The following is a 16,910-nucleotide window of genomic DNA, read 5'->3' as shown; positions in this document are numbered from 1 at the left end:
ACATGCACATGGCATATCCCAGCCAGGCATCTCCCTGTGCTCTCACGGTGTGCAAATGTGGATTCATCTTGAAAAATATTCTTTCCTTTCCTCTTCTCCTCTAGATCTCCTCCCTTCCCTATTGATTTTATATACAAAGGTTTATGCATTTTTTCATATGCATAATTTTTGTGTAAATATATAATTTTTCAAGTTTGAAAGCCGAAATTTAAGCAACAAGGAGAGATTTTTCTGGGCTTGAATCTAAGCAAATATTACCAGCAGGCACAATTAGATAGCTGCATTGTACTGCAGCTTTTAAAGGCAGATGACCAAAAATTGTTGAAAAAATTCTGGAAAAGCATGAGCATGCTGAAAGGCAGGAGAGGTATAGCGGAGGGCACTGTGGCTGAGCGGACAGCCCTTCTAGGCGCCATGTACCTCTGGCCAGGGCTGGGCGCTCAGCCCGTGCCGTGCCCTGCCCTGCAGAGAACACAGGGCTTGCCTTGCAAGGGAGAGAGCTGTTCAAAATGAACCAAAAAAAGAAAAACTGAATTTGTCCCCAGGAGAAAACCATTGGTAGAGGCACGCTGCAGTTTCTCTCTGTGCACATGCATGTGTGCGCGTTGGAGTAGCTGCTAAAAGCCCGGATGCGAGTTTCAGAAGTGCCAAAGGAATGACAGAGCTGGAAGATGGCAGCAGCGAGGAGCGGCTGTTGCTGGTCTTCGTACAGGAGGGGATGAAGCACCAGAATCTCCTACTTTAGCAGTGAGGTTGGGGTAAATGTTTTGTATGTAGCAAAACCTGTTCTGGGAAACGTGTCTGCAACTCACAGCTCTCTAGCTCAGGCTCCTGCACATCACTCTTTCTACTCTCTGTCAAAACAGGTACACGCATAAATCCCAAGCTAGGCAGAGGACAAAGGAATATCCTTTCCCAACTGCATTGCCTGTGCTTCCTGTAGCCCATCAGCACTTTGTGTCACCATCCATGTGCCTGCCAAGAGTCTCATGTTCCCTGCCATATACTGATATTCTCATACGTAATATCCAACCAATGGGCACATTTCTCCAAAGGTACAGATCTGTGTTCTACACACAGTCCCCAAATGAATGTCCTATAAAGAAGAGCAATATAGCACTACCCTTTTTCCTTCCCCATACCCTCCAAAAACGCTGGCCTCTCACATTTGCTTGTGATACGTGTAAGTGTGCCCCTTTGTCTCCTGTCCGATCACTCCTCCTCTGGACCTAGCAGGAGAGACCTATTTTGTCTGTATGTCTCAAATCCTGCTGTTTTTCACACCCAACCACAGCTATTTCTCTCCTGTGGCTCCAGGATTAACTATGGTGTTGTCCATTTCCCAGCGACAAGGGGTCTCGTTACAGGGTTATTGATTGGTCTTCATGCAGACAGATGAATCTGCCTTTGGTCTCCCCACCAAAACCCACCTTTGTATGGGCTGATTGTCACTGCTCTAGGGATAGGATTTCACCAGGAGACCACCCTGCATGCAAACATCCTTCACCCAGGCCACGGATGGTAATAAATGGAGTCAGGCTGAGCCATAATAAAAGCAATTGAGTGGGTTACCTGTGCAGACGCGAGATTTATACCTCCTCATATTTGATGTGATTGTTTTATTGAGTTCTCAGTGCAGTTAGGATGCCGTTTATTTATTTATTTATATGCCTGCTTATCGAGGAAGAGCAGGAGGCTGTTGTGGTCTGGCCAGCGTTCGCCTGTCAGACGGGGCCCAAAGAAGAGGGCTTCCACTTTTGCTCCGCCTTTCGCTACACTTGGCTTTGGTGGGTGAGCCCTGGCCAGATGTCTCATTGCTTTTTAAGAACGTACCTATTTGTTTAATCCCTGAAACCTTCAGGGCTGTGTGAATTATGAGCCTAGTAGATGCTAAGGGTGTAAGTGTGTAAAGAAGAGGGTGTAAAGAAAGGCACATGTGTATGGTGATTTTCTCAAAGAACCTCTCAAAAGAAATTCCTATTTACGCTGTGCCTGTTTTGGACAATGAGCTGTGATCTATGCACAGAGCCTCTTTATGCTATTGCAATAGAAATAGGAAGCACCAGCATTGCTTCTGGCTCTGTCATCACATGTGAGCATTCAGACATATTAGCAGGTGCAAATTGATTGGAAATGAATATTTGTAAGTGCGCTCTGAGGAGTTTGGGAACCAAGTGATTAGATTTGTGATTTTCAGCTGGGTGGACAGCCATGTAAGTGCTACCACATCAGCTCTCGGTTACTGGCACTAGAGAAAATTGGAGGCTAACGCTGAATATCTACTGCCTAGTATTTCATCACAAACCTAACGGTGTTTGTTGTTGGTTTTCCAGCTCCTCTGGCCAAGCGATAGCATGAGAATTTTAGCTCTCATTTAATAGAGGATGTTTCTGTGGCTCGTGGAGTGTCCCCGAGGACGCAAAGGGCTGCATTGTTAAAATCTTTTAGAAGTTGTTTAACAGGAGTCAGATCTCCAAATCCCTGTTAAAAATTGGGGTAAAAAAGAAAAAACAAGTAAAAACAAACCCATGTTGCGTTACCGGCACTCATGATTTGTATGCCAGTTGCACAGTTTGGGGCTCTGCCTTAACATTTTTAATCAGTCGGGACTGGTAAATATGTCCATGTGTGTATAGGCTCCAACAGATTAATTGCTATTATAGTGGAAAAATCCTCATTCCCATTAGCTCTCAGTTTAAAGAATGATTGTTTGGGAGCAAAACTCAAACCTTTCTGGCACTTTCAGGAGTAGTAATCATTATCAGAGCCATCTACACACAGATGGGATTTCCTGAAGTCCTAGTTAGCTGTCCTGTTGTCAGGCCAGTGACAAATGCTTTTGAATGTCTCTACCTTCCCATTTACAGAGATCTTTGCCACAAGCAGGATCCCTAAATATTTTCCTGATTCTAAGTAGCGAGCCTAAACACCATTTGAATTTCAACATGCCTTAATTAAAGACCATGTTAAGTTAATCTAAGCAAGGCTCAATGTTCGAATGTTTTGAAGCTACATCTTTTTTATTCAAGCAATTAGGAAATCTTTTGTTTGAACAGGCTTTAGGATCAGAGACAGATTTTTTTAGATACTTGATGTAAAACTGGAAGCATGACTTTGTTTTGTATGCGTCACGTCATCATATCATAAAGGGTCCAGCTGGCCCGCTGGAATATTATCTATCTCTTTAGCCAACGCAAGATTATTTCTTATTGTATGTTTGCTTGTGTTATTAATGCCATGCAGTTATATATATTCCAAGAAATTAGGAATTCCTGTGGGATGCAATTCCACAACTTAATGGACCTCCATATCAGGAGGTGCCTTCTGCTACCATTTGAATGTTTCTTTTCTTATTTCCCTCCCTTCATTCCTGGCAATGCTGCTTTGTTTAAACGTGAATAATTTGTTTCCTCTTGGATGGACTGTGCCCTTCAGATGACTGTATTGTTCTCACTATTCCGTCATTGCTTGGCCAGGCCACTTATATTTTCTCCTCTTTTCTCCCAAAGCCAAATGAGTTTTTTCACATAATAGTGATTCTGGTAAATGAGGTTTAGCTCTATAAGACTCGTTCACCCAGCTCTGAAGTGCAGCTACCTCTGTGACAGAAAGCAGCAATCATTCACCAGATGCAAAAGCTTGGAAATGTTTAACTCCAACAAAAATCAACCTTTCTGTGCATCTCTGCAAAAAGGAAGGGCTGGGATGTTTGATGACAAACGGACTGGTCTGGTTCTGCACTTCGAGGTTCACAGAACAGGGAGCAGAAAACTTCCCATTAGTCACTTCTCACAACCTGCTTCTGTTGAGCTATCTATGTAATATGAAAATTAGAAAAAAATGCAACCACCTTATTGTAGTTACCACCATACAGCCTTCCAGTGGCCAGATACGAGGAATAAGACAAAGAGAAATGCTGCGGGCATTCATTTACTCCTTCAGCTGCAGTAACATTGTCTGTAACCTCTGCTTTATGAGCCTGTCCTTTATTTGCAATGATGAAAAGAAGATAATACCTGGTTGTGTCTGATGGAAAAGAGCCTGAATTTAAAGGACTGCTTTCCTTGTAATGAAGCCCTGTGTGACCCAATTGCCTTCATTGCTCAGCTGAATGCAAGTGCCGGTAGAAACCTTCTACCTTGAATGCATGCCCTGCCTCAGGAAATTGAGTTTGCTGGGATCCCAAGGTTCTCTGTGTGAACCAAGGAGGGACAGCCTACAAGAGCTGCTGAACTGTGTTGGTGCTGCCAGACAAGCCCTCTTCGCTCTCGCTTTGCACCAAGCTGATGTCAGTCAGAGGCTAACGCAGCCTATGTGGCCAGGCTGATCCTTGGCCTCCCCACTGAGCAAACTGACACGCGGCTGCTAAGTGCTGGCGGTGGCCATAGGTCTGTGTGACACACGCGCTTGCTGGTCATGAACTGTGCCATTTTCCCAGCTTTTACAGCAGACCATTCTGCTGTCGCTGGTTGGGGTCAGTCGGAACAAGCTGCCATTAGAGGTACTGTGCACTCTTTGGATTTCTCCCTGGCGCCATGACCTGTCCTAAAGAATGCCAGATGAGTTCACTGGCAAAGATGGGAAGGGATTCCAGGGCCTTTGGCTGTGATGTCCTTTGGGGGAATTCTAAGCTAGGCTGGTGAGAGTGACTCGGAACACTGTTTGCATAGTGCTCATTTCTTCCGCATATGACACATGCCGTGCCCTAGCGTGCCTGCCTTGTTCCAGACCCAATGCTTGTCTTGAGCCACTGCATTTACCTTGCTGAGAGCCTCATGTGGGTGGAAACCTCGGCTGATGTAAGAGGACTTTGCTCTGGTTTTGAACCTTTTCCTCTTACATGTTGAGCTGCATGGGATTTTCTAAGAAAAGATCGCACTGCGTTTTACAAAGGTTGCTAAACCCTGTCATTTTCATTTCATAGATGGTAACCCGCCTCCTAAGGAGTCTGTGTGACCTGACTGAGATCAGCCAGAAAGTTAATGGCAGAACCGGAGAGAGAAACATGACTCGCAGAATTTGTTTCGTTGCTCTGAACTACGGCCTGCCAGTGGCACAGCACTTGTCCATACACTCAGTATTTCACCACGCAAGTGCATTTCACTGCTCGTTATAACCTGAATCAATGTGTCTGTCTCTCCATATGTATTTTTAAAAAGAATCATTATCGGAGGCTTTAACTAGGAATGATTAGCTGGTTGTTACTTTTAATGCAACGGAACGCGTCTGCCCAAACAGCACATAACACTAGAAATCAACGCGTACTCAGTACTTCAGAGAAAATTGAAAAAAAATCTAACACCTTGACCAGAATAATATGTCCACTAAACTCCCTGCCATGGAGCATTGACTAGATCTGCTCCCAAGAACCTGAATCCAAAGCACACTCAGGAGGCTGTAATGCTTTGGCTTTGGTATTCTTCAAAAGAAGACCAACAGAGAGCCCGCAGTACTAAGCCCAGCCTCAGTCGAGCAGAAATAGAGGGACAAGTTACGTGTGGTTTGTTCCGCTCTGCTTTTGTCTCTAAGAGAAGCAGAAAATAAGGCTTGAACTACAGCATCCATTGCACTGCTTTCTGTGCAACCATACTGTGCTCAGTCCTGTTCCCACTAAGATACGTTGTCTAATTGAAAACATTTTTCAAGGATGACTATTTTTCCATGAAACTGTGTTCTTAGGTTAACTGTGCATGCTGCAAAACAGCAAAAATCCCCATTGATGTCTGCAGCCAAGGTAGGAGGCACCACTTCCAGCAGGTTGTGTGTGAGCCAGGCAGAAATATTCTAACCGGGGTGACTGAAGATAGCATGGTTATAGTCAAATGATGGATGGAAAAGTTCTTGTGGCAAGTAGGGTGCTTGAGGGCTTTGATATGAACATTGATTGCTGACCAAAGAATTAAGCGCTTCTGTCACTCGGCATTCTCAGTTGCGTGCACTGTTTGCATGCAGGTTTACACAAATGCATGTATATATGTGTGCGCGTGCATACACATTATCATGGATAGTACCCAGTGCATTAAATGGGAGCAGGGAAGCTCATGATGTAGAGATGACTGCTCTGTCTCCATCCTGCCAGCTCTGGTGTGGTTTGTGCATTGACTACTGTACAGATTTTTTTTTTTCCGTACAGTCTGTTTTGCCATAATTATAACAAGACTATTGTGCAGCAGAGGAATAGTTTTTTCCTAAATCTTGAGCAGCTCATTAAACCATAGCTTTTGCTCTAGTTTGTGCCTAGCCTTTACCCACATTAGTTTGGAGTGAACAAGTTTCAGGCAAAGCTCAGTACTGGGCTACAGGCGTCCCAAATGCGTCCTGACAGCACCGGTGCAATGCCGATGGATCGGCGCAATGCGGGCGCCTGCGATTCGTGTACCACAAAAAGTAATTAATGGGAAGTAAATTTTAATAAATGCTTGGGGGAGACTTTAAAAGTGGAATTAAAACAGCACTGTTTTGTAGTCTTTTACCTGAAAGACTTTGTTAATGCTGGACTACTACTGAGGATGGCAAAGAAAATGTAATCAAAACATTTTTGGAAAATCTAATAACCTAAGGTGCTGTTGTCCTTATAGGGAGATCCCCATTGTGAAGTGCAGTATTTGCAGCCTTTCTAGGGACGGAGATAACTTTTCCTGTACAGACCTTGCTGGTGGTCTTGGGTGCCAAGAAGCTCACAGACAGCTCTAACAGCTCTGGATATTGTACCAATGACATTTTTGCTTTGTAAACTCCGTATTTTGAGAAAACACAGAAATACATTTCTAGCAAGTTGGTTAATAAAGTGCCATGTATCCATGGCAGGGGTTGGAGTGTTAGAGGAGCTCCAGTTTGTACAGTGGGTAAGGGGAGCACAATGAGCCGTTATGGAGCATTTAACCTGTTCTCTAGGTTTACTTTGACCATAGAAGATAGAAAAAAATGTGTGTTTGCCTTGCAAGCCAGTACTCTGCTCATTTGTTGTGCACGGAGCCATAGGAGCCACCGCAGTGACAGAGTTTGTGCTGCCCGCGGCCGCAATGCTGGGTCCTCCTGTGCTACCATTTCCTATCCTACTGCAGTGCTTCCCAGCTCACAGTGCCATCCTTGTCTTGCATGGACCCACAAGTTCTGTGACCTGACTTGTGCCTCGGTGGCTCCACATTCAGATGCCATCAGAGTACGAATCAAATATGGTGGGTTGCAGCTGAGCTTCTCCAATAGAGCAACGTTTAGCAGTTACAAAGCCCTCATCCTTTTCAAAGCGTTTTACAAACACTATCCAGCCAATATCTGACCCTTCTCCAATCTGCATCCCCAGGCTGGGGAAACTGAGGCACGGACTCGAGCCCTGCCCTACACTGGCTGCACAACTGAGAGCGGCGCCCGGCCCTCAGCCTCCTCGATGGGACTCTGAAGCCCCGCGCAGCACTGAGTGCAGCAGGGAGGAGGTTTGGGGCACAGGGTCCCCAGTTAGCAGCACACCCGAGCCACGGGGAGAGGGGCACGCCAAGCCCTCTGTCCCCAGCCCCGGCTGTCCCTAAGCTCCTCTGTACCTCAGTCCCTCCCAGGGACAGCGCGCGTCCTTCCGCGCCGCCCGTGCGAGGTGTCTGAATGTCAAACTGTTATTATTTCAGTACCTGACTGAGAGAGGAGCAGAGACCTGGAGGTTTTTTAGGAGGGTGTATAATTAGCCGATCAGTATTATGTTACCCTGTTCATAACTTAATAACCATTTTAATACAGATGGCACACACAGGGATAATTTCCTAGGGTAGCCTAGCAGTATATTACAGAGACAGTGTGTCTGAGGGAATCTTCCTCAGCCAAGGTACATTCCAGCAGCTAATTCTACCTGCTGTTTTCAAGATGATTTGGGATAATTCCATATCATTTGCAAAATATTAAAACCCATTTATATAGGATGCCAGATTTAGAAATACACAGCCTGAGTTATTAGACATATTTTGATAAATCTGCCACGTAAAGCGCGAGACAAAAAATACCGCTGTGTTTTCCCCGCTATTTATTTTTTTCTTCCCTTGCTATAAATACACCAGATTTAAAAAAATCTGGCTAAACTCACTGTATATCAAGAGGACAAATATACTGACGTGTGCGGTTTTATCTCTGTAGGCACGAGGGAAGTCCGCGTGCATATTTACGTACACCCTGTGTGCTTTTATGGCAATGGGACTCCGTGTATTTGGGACTGCGTGCAGAAATCACATCCTTACACCCGGTGGGTTCTGGTGCCCTTTGCCAGCGCTCCCGTGCCCTTTCCCATTTCTGCAGGCACACTCGAGGTCCGTGCAGATGCACTGCACAACATCGGGGTGACTGCTGTGCCCACAACAGTGTTCCCGAAGAGTGCAGCATTTGTACACGCAGCAGGCAAGCATCAGAGCACCTCGCAGTGGATTAATACGTGACCCCAAGTGCTGCGGACCGTTTCCCCCCGTATCTATTATTTTCTGCCTGTCACACCGTTACTTTTGTCACCCCGAGCCCCTACCGACGACAGCCGCACCCCGCAGCAGGGAGCGGGCGGGACGCACGCGGTGCTGCGCCAGGCCGGGAGCGGGGCTGGGGAGCGCTGGGCGCCCGGGGCTGGCAACTCCGTCCCGAGCCTCGCTGCCGCCGGGGCCTCTCGCCCGGGAGGGCCTCCCGCAGCCCTGGCGGAACGGGCCCGGCTCGGAGCGCGGCGAATCCCGGAGCGCCCGGGGCGTGCCGGGGGAAGGACGGGGAGGGTCGCGCTGCGCGGGGCTGCGGGACCGGGGAGAGACGAGCGGGCCGCGGACTCGCCCTTACCTGTTTATGGAGGAGACGCTGGGAACCGTGTCGTTGTCGCAGATGCCCTCGGCCAGTAGCCTGTCCCGAATCTCCCAAGCGAACATGGTGGGGTTTTGTCTCTTGTACTCGGCGATTTTATCCACTACTTTGGGGGTCGCTACTTTGGGCTTGGAGCCGCCGATCACGCCGGGCTTGATGCTCCCCGTCTCGTAATACCTGCAGGCAGAGCGCGGAGGTCAGCGCCCCGCAGCGCCCCGCGCCCACCGAGCTCTGTGCCCCGGGATGCTGCTCCGCAGGGCCTCGGGCTGCGGGGCCGCCGCTTGTCGCCAGGGCTCGCCCCTGCTCTCTATTTTCCTTTTTTCTTTCTTTCTCTTTTTTTTTTTTTTTCTTTCTTTTTAAACGAGTGTAGTTTTGAGGCGCTAGCAGCGCTGGCTTATTGCTGTCCCTGCCGTGCTCTCACGCCTTTCAGGTCCTGACACCGGCAAACAAACCGGAGACCCCCGGCTGAGCGCGGGGCCGGGCCGGGCCGCGGGCAGAGCCGTGCGGCAGCGCGTCCATCCACCCCCCGCCCCACGCCTGCAGCCCCGCACGGCCCCGCAGCGCATCCCGGCAGCGCCTCTCGCCGCGTTCCGCGCTCGTGGCCCCGCGGTTCGGCCCCGGGATGCCGCGCACCGCATTTGGTGGCAGAGATTTATTTCCTTGCTCTGATGTTTATTTATTTACCCGTGCATTTGCTAAGGCCGCCTACAGACCGGTACGAGTTGGGTTTTTTGTTGATGGGTTTGGGTTTGTTTGTTGTTTTGGTTTTTTTTCTTTGTCGCTCTTCTATCGTCTTCTCCCTCCCCCCCTTTTTTTTTTTCTTCTCCCACCTCCCCTTCCCCCGTCCCTTCTCCCTCCCGCCGCCCCTCCGCAGCCGTTCCTTTCCGCAGCCCCCGGCCGGCGCGTTCTCCCTGTGCGGCGGGGCTCGGCGTGCCGGGGCTGCGGGGAGCGGAGGGAGGCGGCGGGCAGCCGCGGCGCGGGGGAGGGAGCGAGGGCTGGCGCGGTCCTTACCTGCCCAGGATCTTGCTGACACAGCCGTGGCTGACCCGCAGCTGCCTGGAAATGTCACAGGGTCGCACCCCCTGGTGAGCCAGCTCCACTATCCTTTGTCTCACCACGTCAGGTAAGGGCCTGCCGTTCACAAACACCCCCCCGAGCTGGTTCACACCCCCGTGCCCTGCTGGGGAAAGAGAAATAAAAAAAAAAACACAACAACCCACGCACCCCAGAAAGACACCGTTAGTCGGGAGCTCTTTGCCACGCGCACTGCAAAAATAATCTCCGCTCGCTGCGGGTGCGTGAGGGTGAGGGTCAGGGGAACACGGGGTGGGGGAGAGGGGAAAAAAAGGGAGAAAAAGAGGGGTAGGGAAGAAATGAAGAGAGGAAGGGAGAGAAGAAGGGAGGGCAGAGAAAGGAGGAAATAAAAAATTGAAAAAGAGGGAAAGACAGAGAGACAAAAAGACGGAGACGGAAACACAGAAACAGAGAAGGAAAGAAAGAAAGAGACAGAGAAAGAAAGAGATAGAAAAAGAAAGAAAGAAAGAGAGAGAGAAAGAGAAAGAAACAGAGAAAAGAAAAAGAGAAATAAAGAGGAAGAAAGGAGCAGAGCTGGGTGCGGGCCGTGAGGTGGCACATTGCTCGGGGCCCCGTGCATTTCCCGAGCCGCCCGCACAGCCCCGCGCGCCGCGCCGCTCCCCAGCCCGGGACGCGGAGCGGTTCCCCGGGGCCGTTGTCACCGGGCGAGGACGGGGTGAGTGCCGGCCCCGGGAGCTGGGAACGGCTCCGCTCCCGAACTCCGAAGCCGCTCGGCGGCCCCGGGCAGCTCCTGCCGCGGTCCCCCCACTTTCTACTCCGACGCTTTCCCTCTCCGTTTAATTTGCTTTCCACGATTTTCTATCGTATTGTCAATTACAGTTACCGGCGACCCCGCCCTCCCCCAGCCCGCAGCGTGTCCCCTCACAGCGCGCTGTCTCCGGTTATTTTCGGATGAGCGTTGAAGGGATTCAGACAGAAAAAGAGAAGGAGGAAAGGGCGGATGGAGAGGGAGGGCGAGAGCGGGGATGGCCGTGTGTCCCGCGGCCGGAGCTCGCCTGCACACGGACCCTCTCCCCTCTGCTTTCGATCTTCAAAAGAAAAGTCACCCAGGAAAAAAAAAAAAAAAAAAAAAAAATTGTCAGACTGTCATGAATCTTTTGTTGTTGTTGTTTTGCTTTTGCTTCCTCTTCTTTTTTTTTTTTTTTTTTTTCCCCCTTTCTTTCTCTTTTACTATATGGATTTTTTTCTTTTCCCCTCACGAATCTACATCAGTGGGAACTGGTTGAGGGAAAATTCAAAACGCTCCGTGTTTCCCCGTTTCTCCCTTTCTGGACAAAACCCTGCTCTCCCTCACTCGGGGCCACATCGCCGATTTCCCGGCTCCTCTTCCCCCGCACCGAGCAATAGCGGGCGGCTTTCCGAGCGTGCACCTGCGGCAGCCACCCGGCTGCACCGGCAGCCCGCTGATAGAGCTGTGCCGCGGCGTCCTCCCGCCCGGCCCTAACCTTGTGAGCATCTCCGGCCGCGAGATCTTTGTTCGTTCCGCACTTCGCTGAAAAATGATCTGTTTGTATTTTCGCTGAGGTTTTTTTTTTTTTTTTTCTCCCCCGCTTGTGACACTGACTTATTGGCTCTGAACTTAGTGGAAACTCTCATTGCCCTGCGATCGATCCGAGCCCTCTCGCACAAATAGAGTTTTTTCCGTCTCCCCCCCCTTCAGAAGCACCTTGCCCACCCCCCTCCCCCCGCCGCCCCTGCCCCACGGCTCAGCCGTTGGCCGCGTTCTCGTGTGGCTCTTCGTAAATTAGATGCGGGGTGCCGGAGAGGGGGGGGGAGGGATTTGCGTGCCCCCGCCGATACCCGCGGCCGTATGCCGCGTTCCTTCGTTTGTTCTGAGCCCCTCCGCACATGTTGCCTCTAAAGTTACAGGACAGCAATTTCTTCGGCAACTCCGCGATAAATAATTCAAAGGGCCTTTTAGAACTCGCATTACAAAGTATTAAAGGGCAACGGATGCAAAAAAGATTAAAAATTAATAATTCAAATTCTTGCACCGCGGCCGTGCCTCGCAGGAGCGGCGTTCGCTCGCAGTGCGCCTTGCGGGGCTCGGAGCGGGATGCGGGGCGGGATGCGGGGCGGCCCCTGGCGCTCCCCGCGGGGCGGACATCGCGCACAGAACTGCCGGGCTGCCGGGGCTCGGGCCGGGCCGGGCCGCGCCGCTCAGCGCCTCAAGCCAGGGGGGTTCGGCCGCTTACCGATCCCTACGCCTATACTGGAAATACTGCGTGGGGAGCGAATCGAACGTAGATTTGTTATTGTTATTATCGTTAGTATGAATTTAATCGGAAGCCCAAATCGCTGCCGAGTGCCACTGAGTTCCGAGCACCGAACGGCTGTGCCGTGGCTGCCGCTCCCGGCTGCCCGCCCGCTCCGAGCGCACCGCACCGAAGGCGGAATTCCTGCGGCCGCCGCGGAGCGAAGCAGCGCCGTGCGGGCTGAAGCAGCGAGCAACCGCGGGCCGCTCGGTGCGCTCCTCGGAATTAAATGCTGCGTTCGAGGCGATGTGCGCTGGAAATGATTAATTGGGAATCGGGAGGGCGGCTGCCTGCAGCTGTCCTGCCAGCGTTTGGGGAACGGGCCGTGGCTGCGTCTCTGTGCCTTCTCACGGCAAAATCGGATTTGGTAAACTCGGAGCATTTCTAATTTGTGTCTTTTCGGTTTGCTTTTGTGCAGCGGGCAGGGCGTGTCCTCAAAAGTTTCGGTGTCAGAAGTTACAAATCGCTCTCAATTATTCATCTCTTGGCTCGGGATGCTCTCAATCTCGGCCTCGTATTCGTATTTGTTCCTTAATTTAAAGCTCGGAATTATTTTCTCTCCGTGCGGTGAAATTAAAACCCCCAAACATCCCTCTCTACGCGCCCTGGCAGAGGATCTCTTCGCTTCCCTTCGCCCCCGTTTAGAGAAAGAATGCCTCTCTAAAGTGAAAACACACCGCGGATCCCTTCCCCGGGCACTAGCAGTACGTTCTAATTGCCCATCGTGGACTCGGTACGTGAGCGAGTAGGAGCCCGGCTCTGTGCAGCCCCGAGGCCGCCCGGTTCCCAGCACCACCTCGCCCCGTTTTCCCGCATCTCAGCCTTTAAACGAACCCCACGAACCGGGGCCCGGAGCCGCCACGACCGAACTACCGTGAGCGTGGAACTGCCATCTCTTTGCCTATCTGCCACTGACAGCCGAAATCGAAGCCAAACCCCACCAAATCCCGAGGAAAAAAAAAAAAAAGGGATTTCGCATCCACGAAAGGTCGCGGGCAGCCCCTGCTCCAGGCACGGCGATGGAAAAGGATAAAAACAAAAGGAGCGAGGGATAACGCCGCATCTTCCGAGGGCGGCCGGGAGCTGCGCGGGGCCGCTCGAGGCGCCGGGTCCCGGGAGCGCGGGGCGGGGCGGCCGGTGCTGCCCGGGAGCGGGCAGGGGGACCTGGGCTGGGCAGGGACTGGTGGGGAGGAACGGAGGGACGGAGGGACGGGAGGCAGCGCAGCGGAAGGAGCCGGGCTCCAGTACTCACGGTGCATTGCTGAGAAGGGGTCTGCCTTGCAGTGCATATCCATGGGGAGGCAAAGGAAGGGGAAGAAATCGGCTGAAGCCGCCGTGTCGCCTCTAAAACTCAACTTCAAGACTTAGGGGAGAAAAAAATAAGCAAGCAAACAAACAAAACAAAACAAAACAACAAAAAAAACCAAAATAACAAAGCAAAGCAAAGCAAACGAAAGCAAACAAAAATAAAACCGAAGCGAAAAGCAGACTGAGGGAGAGGAGCGAAGGAGCGGCGCCGGCCGGGCCGGGGCGCGGGGCCGGCGCTTCCCAGGCGGGCGCTCAGCGGGGGCGGCGGGGGCTCAGGGCTGGCGGCGCCGGGGGGCGGGCGGCGGGCATGGCTGGGGCCCGGGGCCCGGCGGCGGGGAGGGGGGCGGGCGGCGTGGCCGCGGCGCTCCTGCAGCTGCTGCTCGGCTCCGGGGCAGTTCGTTAAGTTGGCGCTGGAGTAGCAATCCCCGGGAAAGCGGCGAGCGGCGGCCGGGCGCGCCCCTCCTCTCGGCCGGGCGGAAGCTCCGGCGCCCGGCGGACTTGCGCCCGAGCGGGAAGTGCTTGCGAGGAGCCGGGGCCGGAGACTGGAGCCTCCTCTCCCGGTGTGTGTCTCTCTAAAAGCCGCAGCGCCCTCAGCCCCCCGCCCGCCTCCCCGGAGATGGATGACTTGTCAGACAAAGGCAATAGATTCCGACACTCTCTGATTCGCCAGCGCGCCGAGCCGAGCGCGGCGAGGAGGGCCGGGCCGCCGCTCGGCGCGGGGGGGCCGCGGCCGCCGCCGGGACGCGGTGCGGGGGCGGCCCGGTCGCCGCGGGGCCCCGGAGGGCGCGGAGAGGGCGGCCCGGCCCGGCCCGGCCCCGCCGCCTCACTGAGCTCGGCCTGCGCCGGGCTCGCCGCGATCCGTGCCGGGGCTGCCGCTGCTCGCACGGCCCCGCTCGGGGCTTCGGACTCCTCGCCGCTGCTGGAGACTTCGCTCGGTCTGGAGCGGGAAGGGGGTGTCCGCACGCATAGGGACCAGCGGGAACGGAGGGGAAAGATAACAGAGAGGAAGAGAAAGAGAGAAAGGAGGGAATAAAGAAGGGAAGAGGAAAGGAGAAAGAGAGGAGGAGTACGAAAGGAAAAAGACAGAGGCGAAGAGGGAAAGAGAGAAAGGAAAGAGGGAAAGAGGGAAAGAGGGAAAGAGAGGAAGGAAGGAAGGAAGGGAGGAAGGGAGGAAGGAAGGGAGGGAGGAAGGAAGGAAGGGAGGAAGGGAGGAAGGGAGAGAGGAAGGAAGGGAGGAAGGAAGGAAGGGAGGAAGGGAGGAAGGAAGGAAGGAAGGAAGGAAGGAAGGAAGGAAGGAAGGAAGGAAGGAAGGAAGGAAGGAAGGAAGGAAGGAAGGAAGGAAGGAAGGAAGGAAGGAAGGAAGGAAGGAAGGAAGGAAGGAAGGAAGGAAGGAAGGAAGGAAGGAAGGAAGGAAGGAAGGAAGGGAGGAAGGGAGGAAGGAAGGAAGGAAGGAAGGAAGGAAGGAAGGAAGGAAGGAAGGAAGGAAGGAAGGAAGGAAGGAAGGAAGGAAGGAAGGAAGGAAGGAAGGAAGGAAGGAAGGAAGGAAGGAAGGAAGGAAGGAAGGAAGGAAGGAAGGAAACTGAAATTAAGTTTTAAGGAAATTAAAGAAGGAAGAAAAACATAGAAGGAAGGGAGGCAAGACCTTATATCTCTTGTACGAACAGATCGAGCCTATTTCAATTATTGTAAAGTTTCCACTTGCACGTTTGAGGGGGGAGGGGGGGAAAGGAATTCAACTTCCCGCTTTCCGTATCTCTTTTTATTTTTCATTCGTTTTTACTTTTTTTTTTTTTTTTTTTTTTTTTTTTTTTAATGCTGAGCTTAAGAGGGATTTAAAAATTATTTCACAAGCTGATATGCAGCTATAATAGACGTGGCTGCGACCTAGCAAGGAACAGAGAGAGGGGAAGGAGCGCCTGCGAGGCTGAGGATCAGAGGTGGGAAGACGAGGCAGAAACTGCTGGGAGCTGAATTTTGTTTTGCAGACTGCGGGCTGATCAGCCCCTGAAATACACTTCCCCGTTTCTTTTCCTCCTTCCCCACCCCTCCGCTATCCGTCACGGAATGGTCCCTTTGTTTTCTGCCTGCTTTTAAGTAAAGAATCTCGGAGAGATCTTTATGAAATATTTTCCACCGTCTCATAAATCATTTTGGCACTTCAGCTGATGTTTTATCTTTCTGTCTCTCCACTCCCGTCTCTCTTTCCCTTGCGTGCAAAAAGGATGATTCGGAAAAAACAACAAACAGCCACCAACAAAACCCAGCAGCCCCTTTTGGGCGCCGCGGGGGCTCGATGCAAAGTGAGGCAGCGCTCTTCTCGCCCGCTCCGCGCCGCGAAGGGCCGCTCCGTGCGCAGCCGAGCCACGGAGCGATGGCCTGCGGCCCGGGCGCATCCGCGCTCCGGAGCCGTGCCGCAAGCGGCGCTTCCCGGCCCCGCCGGCTCTCCGAGCGCGGATCGGGACGCGGGGCCCGGGAGCGGCCGCAGGGAGCTCCGAGCCGGAGGAGCCGCCCGACGCGGCGCGCCCCGCGGCCGCCCCGTCCGTCCGTCCGCCCTTCCGCCGCCAACGCCTCCGGCCCGCCGCGGGTCTCCCTGCTCGGGGGCGGAGGGCAGGGCCGGGCCGCGGCGGGGCCGGGCGCAGGTGCGGGGGCAGCGCCCGCCGCTCCCCGCCGCCGCCTGCAGATGGCGCCCGGCGGTCGCTCGGCGGCGCGGGGAAAGTTCGGGGCGGCTCCGGGACCGCACCTGCCGGGGGGCGGCGAGCCCCGTCCCGCGCCGGCGGCGTGCGGGTAGGAAGGAGCCGTGCGTCCGTGCCCGCGGCCCCGGCCCGAAGCCGCCCCTCGACCTTCTCCCGCGAGAGGGCTCGGACTCTTTTCTCCCTCCGGCTCCCGCCCTCGCTTCCTCCCGTCCGCCTCGGCCCGGGGTCGAAGGGGAAGGAAGGACCCATTGGCGGCTCCGGGTGCGAGGGTGCGGTCTGCGGCTCCATAAGCACCTCGATCCCGGTCCCGGGGCCTCCACCACCGGGTTGCGACGCCGTCCGCCACCCGCGCGGCCACCCGCACCCGCGGTGCTGCTCCATCCCTCGCCGAGCAGCACGGGTGCTCCCAACTGTTGATCTCTCTCTCAGGGCACGTATTTTGCCGTGGCCTTTACACTTCTATCTCTGCGTCCCTGCGTCGGTGAGGAGGGAAGCCGGAAAGAGTCTCGACAGAGAGCAGTTGGAACCATGAGGTCTGCGGCAGGACAGGGAGAATGGGCCCAGTGCATCTGGGTGGGTGTGTGTGGGAAGCAGAGGGTGGAAGACAGAGAAACAGCAGGCAAAAAAGTAACAGGGGGAAGGAAAGGGAAGGGAAGGGAAGGGCAGGGCAGGGAAGGGAAGGGAAGGGCAGGGCAGGGCAGGGCAGGGCAGGGCAGGGCAGGGGAAGGGAAGGGAAGGGAAGGGA

General features: G+C 53.3%; 1 protein-coding gene and 1 long non-coding RNA gene across 13 annotated transcripts in view; one reads left to right on the top strand and one right to left on the bottom strand.

Moving 5' to 3' along the window:
• The window catches only part of LOC128078179 (uncharacterized), a 314,575-nt gene that overhangs the window by 172,242 nt on the left and 125,423 nt on the right, over nucleotides 1-16,910 (top strand). The window lies entirely within an intron of this gene.
• Nucleotides 1-16,910, bottom strand: part of PAX2 (paired box 2) — an 85,188-nt gene that overhangs the window by 65,032 nt on the left and 3,246 nt on the right. For 5 of the 12 annotated variants that reach the window (XM_052678128.1, XM_052678124.1, XM_052678130.1 and 2 more), the window contains exons 1-3: nucleotides 13,417-13,748; nucleotides 9,826-9,994; nucleotides 8,794-8,991 (exon numbers count right to left, since the gene is read on the bottom strand). In XM_052678128.1, the coding sequence (XP_052534088.1) occupies nucleotides 8,794-8,991; nucleotides 9,826-9,994; nucleotides 13,417-13,459 (410 nt within the window). In that variant the 5' untranslated portion in view covers nucleotides 13,460-13,748. Of the gene's footprint in view, nucleotides 1-8,793; nucleotides 8,992-9,825; nucleotides 9,995-13,416; nucleotides 13,749-16,910 lie in introns of those variants that run through there. The other 7 variants (XM_052678123.1, XM_052678122.1, XM_052678125.1 and 4 more) reach the window with 2 other exon arrangements.

The sequence above is a fragment of the Tympanuchus pallidicinctus genome, unplaced genomic scaffold, assembly GCF_026119805.1.
Source record: "Tympanuchus pallidicinctus isolate F22 unplaced genomic scaffold, pur_lepc_1.0 scaffold16, whole genome shotgun sequence".
Taxonomy (NCBI): Eukaryota; Metazoa; Chordata; class Aves; order Galliformes; family Phasianidae; genus Tympanuchus; species Tympanuchus pallidicinctus.
Note: the sequence above shows the minus strand (reverse complement) of the source record. Positions and strands in the feature narration are given on the sequence as shown.